The sequence below is a fragment of the Anneissia japonica genome, unplaced genomic scaffold, assembly GCF_011630105.1.
Source record: "Anneissia japonica isolate Jap-2015-1 unplaced genomic scaffold, ASM1163010v1 scaffold1863_len523710_cov156, whole genome shotgun sequence".
Lineage (NCBI taxonomy): Eukaryota > Metazoa > Echinodermata > Crinoidea > Comatulida > Comatulidae > Anneissia > Anneissia japonica.
Window position 1 is genome coordinate 232,512 of NW_022714601.1, and position 4,997 is coordinate 237,508.

The 4,997-nt window shown below is 33.0% G+C and overlaps 1 protein-coding gene across 1 annotated transcript in view; it reads left to right on the plus strand.

Annotated features, from left to right (window-relative positions):
* Positions 1–1,070: 1,070 nt before the first annotated feature.
* Positions 1,071–4,997, plus strand: part of LOC117109039 (macrophage mannose receptor 1-like) — a 31,499-nt gene continuing 27,572 nt past the window's right edge. The window contains exons 1-2 of the mRNA XM_033251265.1: positions 1,071–1,157; positions 1,980–2,128. Coding sequence (XP_033107156.1) covers positions 1,103–1,157; positions 1,980–2,128 — 204 coding nt within the window. The 5' untranslated portion in view covers positions 1,071–1,102. The remainder of the gene's footprint in view (positions 1,158–1,979; positions 2,129–4,997) is intronic.

The window sequence follows — 4,997 nt, forward strand, 5'->3', positions numbered from 1 at the left end:
CACCAACTTTTTAACTCAATTGTGTATGCATTCCAACTTTCCCTCATATTTCACTAGCAAGAGCAACAAATTATTAATATTTAGACGGTACCTTGTAGTAATAAAGTTTAGTTGGATATTTTTGTATTCGAACTGCAGTTATTGCAAAATTATTTTTCTAAAATTAATGGAATTTGTAATTTTATGCTAATGTTATTAAGTGTCATTATTTCTGTATTTCTGACATTTAGTGGAACAATAAATTAGCAATAAACCTGTATGTCTTACTGTTTCTTTTCTTTTAAAAGTAATCATAGATTATACACTAGTGTGTGGGGAGGGGGTGTGGGTGTTGTTGAGAGAGTAATTAGAGTGTGAGATCATCAATATTTTATTTTAAACTATGTATTTATATTGTCCAGAGGATTTGCCCGACGGGGTCCCGATGTTCCGGACGAGAGCATACGTGAGCATGGTTGGGCATTTCTCAGAAGTGGTTCATAGGGCGAACCCATGGAAACTGACAATTTTAGAAGTTTCAAGGGCATATTTTTATCGAGAGTACTAATATATATATATACTTTTTCATCCCGACGAATTGTGGTGGGGCTAGCTCTCCCTGACAAGAGGGTCCTCCCACCCCTATTGATGCCACCCAGCCAAATGGGACACAAAATGTTATTGTCCACTTCCCACCAAGCTTTTACGTTAATTTATATGAGTGTATATGTCGAATACGTGCCTCTCTGGTTCAATAAACGCTACACCAATAATGTACTAAGGTTTCCTCCAGTAACCATATTATACCTACCACTACCATCCCCCAGCATAAAAAAAAGAAGAAAATATACCAGGTAAACCTGTCTGTGTGGCTTTTCAACTGCACTTAAGAACGCGCGCAGCATTTAGCAATTGGAAGCAAAATATAAATAAGTTCGAAGTTTCTGTTTGAATACAGATACTCTTGATAGGCTTCAGGGTTAAATAGGTCCCGATATTTTGATATAATAGTAAAATATGACCTGTATGTGCACAAGTTATCGATAATCAACTATTATCTCTTAATAATTGTGATTCTGGTGCTACGTTGCTCTCGGTGCAACTTCAACATTTGGGTCCAAGTATGGCAGGGCTACAATATATTGCTGTGCTGATTTCCATTCTAGGCGTAAGCATTGGTAAGTAATGTAACATGCGTACAACTATGTAGACCTAGTGTAAACCACCTATAGACCTAGGGAATCCTGGATACTGTCTACTACTTCAAGATAATTAAATTTAAAGATTGATTCAGTTTTGCACATGCAATGGTGATGGATGTGGACTGACAAAACGCATAATATTATACGTGGTCTCTATGATGTACATTTTAACAAAAAATGATGACATAAACCAAAGAATAAATCTGCACTAGCAAAATTTTATTTCATGTTTGACAGCCATAATTATTTTATATCTGAACACTAGGCTTATGGATGGTTATATGTATTTATGAGATGATTAAATATCGTAAATCATCTGTATGAAACATCAATTGAATTCACAGGGTTATTATAGTGTCCATTACTCCAAAACTCGTGATCATTCTATCATCTTATTTTATTGAGGCGAAGGAAACAAAATGGAAGGACAGGACAAAAATTGACTGATTTTTTTTTTTTATTTTGTACAATGCACTAATCCCTGTCCAGATTGTTTAAATTTTATTTGACAGAAACATGCGACATGTCGAAATATGGTCATGATGACATCACACCATGACCATAATAGGCACACCATAACTGTATGGGCATACAACAGTTTTTCTCAAAGAAAATTTGACAATGTAGGCAGAGATTTAGACTAAAATGTTCCCCTTCAAACAGTTCTTTTGTGTTATTGTGGTTCACTCTTTTTACCATGACCAGCGGGCGTTTTCACTTCCAATCACCCCCAACTCTCCCGTCCCCCCCCCCCCCCTACGCATATCTAAACAAATCATTCACTTGTCTTTTTTGGAGTTTCTGGACTAGAGTGTCCATCTGGCTGGAAGAAGTGGAACGACGAATGCTACTTATTTAGTGCAGAACCTAAGAATTGGGAAGAGGCAAGGACCAGCTGTCTAGAAATAGACGGTGACTTGGTATCCATCGATAAACCTGGCGAAAATGTAAGCTATAACATTGTGTCATAATATGAGATGGGGACTATGCCTCTTTGTTAGCCACTGAACGAAAATATTAGTTTCGTTCAGGGCAAACAAAGAGGTATAATCCCCAAGGCATCGGGCCCGGGCACTACTACCCTAGGAGATGGGTCGGATAGAGATCCCAGTGAGGGTAAGAGGCATACTCATGCTTCGGCGTTTTTGACGTTTCAAGGGCGTATTTCAAGGTTTTTATTACATGTGTTGTTGTGTAAAAGGCTCTACATTGCCGAACTTTACAATTTCTTATGTACATTTTTTTTAAAATATTCCTTACATTGATAACTAGTAGTTGTCACTCTTCGTTTCAGAATTATTTATTCTCAATACAGTATTATATTTTCTCATATCGTACATTTTTTTTCTGTTTGGATAATTACCTCATTAAAATACATACATTTAATTAGGCTTTCTGGTAACTTAGTTTTTCTCTTTGTATAACTTTTTTCCCCTAATGATGCTGGGATAAATGGAATACGTCGAATACAATGACCTTGTAATGTTTTGGAATTTTGGTAAAACAATTGTAGTCTTATTGCTAGTCTATAAGATATCACATTTTTTATTCGAATACGACAGTGGATTTAAAATGATGAGAATTTAGGAAAAATGAAGTTCTGTAATGAAAATAGGGTTCAGTCGTTAAGTGCTCGTAGTGAGCTAAGATAGATTCGTCTCCGAAAGTCTTATACTACCGACTTATGACGCAATGTATCCGGCTTATTCGAAATTTATAGTTTAAGATTTGGAACACCATAAATCCCAGCTGAAAGGGATCTAGTCTTTAATCCTTCTCTTTTGATAGGTTAAGGAGTCATGTCGTTAGAGAACCAAGTTAAAAACAATCCTATTAGAGACACTTTAAACGTTAGTATGCCTAGATGAAAGAATAAAATATGAAGAGTATGGCAATTAAGGATTATCTCGCATTACATAATTCTATAGATTTAATGCGTGCAGATATCATTGCCGCTGAGCCTAGAAGTTAACATAGGTAATTTATGTATAATGACAAATGCTATATTACATACCGGTATTATGCAATTAACATTAATAATATTAATTATTAATTTTAGGCTTTCTGATAGTGTCTTTTGTAGAGGCCATCTTTCATAATTCAATTTCAACTTTATTCGATATTTCATTGGCAGAAATAGCTAAATTGCATTAACTTTATAATTAAAAAATCATTCTATACACTAGAAAGACCTAACTATACAATAAAAAAAAAATATTGCACAGACGAAAAAATTGAGAAAATGAATTATTTTACAAAATTCATAATTATTGAACATTAAACATTATTAATTAATTATTAAAAATAATTAATTCATTGCACAAGAATTGATAATTAACTACCTGAAAACAGAGTGCAAGTGAATTTAAATACAGTAAAAAAATAAAAAATGCAGTATATAAAATATCTTAATACCAAGTAATATAAGGTATTATTTTTTAAATATTTAATAATTATATCACTAAAAATTACAAAAATAAAGTCAATCAACAACAGATTTACATCCAATTAGAAAGTTAATAAAAATACTACCCAATCACAAGCACCACACCAGAAGGACCCCAATATAAATACTTTTTTTGGACTTTCGTGAGTTATCCTGGGCGTTCACATCAATCAACTTATTTATAATTCTGAAGCGGCGATTACAAAGACATTCGGGTTATTTTCTTTTGTAAGAGCTTAAAAATCAAGACAATTTCTGTTGGAACCTTTTAAGTATTAATTGAAGATTGAGGGGTAGGCCTATATTTAAAATTACATAATTTCTTTTCGATTCCAGACACTGCAATAATAATCGATAAGAGGAATAACGTTTGTAAATACACTATATAAATATGGAATTATGTGTTATGGTTTGATAACTTTCGGCACAGATAATAATGCAATTGATAATCGAATAAGTTTATATATGAGGCTGCCATTATGTGAGGGCACACTCATTATTCTTAGTGTTTATGTAAATAACGACTGTAAGTAAGATATCTTGTTTAACTTTTTTTTAGTATTGGTTGGATATCTTATTTTATTAATTTATAGTGAAATTTCACTGTTCCCTGCTTTATTGTCTTATATTTGATGTGTGATAGCCATGTGAGGGCGTCATCAAAATTTTCCGAAAGTGTTTATATGAAAAGGCGTCTTGTTTCAGTTTATTATAATTGAATATTTGTCTTATTGTAATACTTTTTTATATAAATAAATAACTGAATAAATTATTATTATTATTATTATTATTATTATTATTATTATTAATTTTAGGCCTATTATTATTATTATTATTAGGCCTATTATTATTAGGCCTATTATTATTATCATTACTAGAGGGTGCGCTCGCTTCACTCGAAGATAAAATGCATGGTTTTGAAAGCAGTTTCATATAATTTTTCAAACGTAAGAATACTTAGAAAACACTAAGATGAGATGAAACAGCAGTAATGTTAATTAGTATAAGGAAATAGGCCTATCTTGTATTCTCCCCATAAGAGGTTTTAGTTCGCACTAAAATTAAAAGTAACATGATTTGCAATATAGGTAGGTCTACAATATACCACATGTTGGTCAGTGGCAGCTAAGCAAAGTTTTACTGTAACTCATTGCGAACCCGAAAACCGATATGACGTCATCATGCCCATATCACAAATATATCACATAAAATTTGATAACGCTGAACTCAAGACCTATCAGCTATAACATTTTTAATTAAAAAGAATATAGTCGGCGTGATGCAGCTTTTCGAGAACAGTAGAACCCCTATTAAGGGGACACTTTCGGGACCAAAAATAGTGTCCCCTTAATAGGGGTGTCCCCTCAATA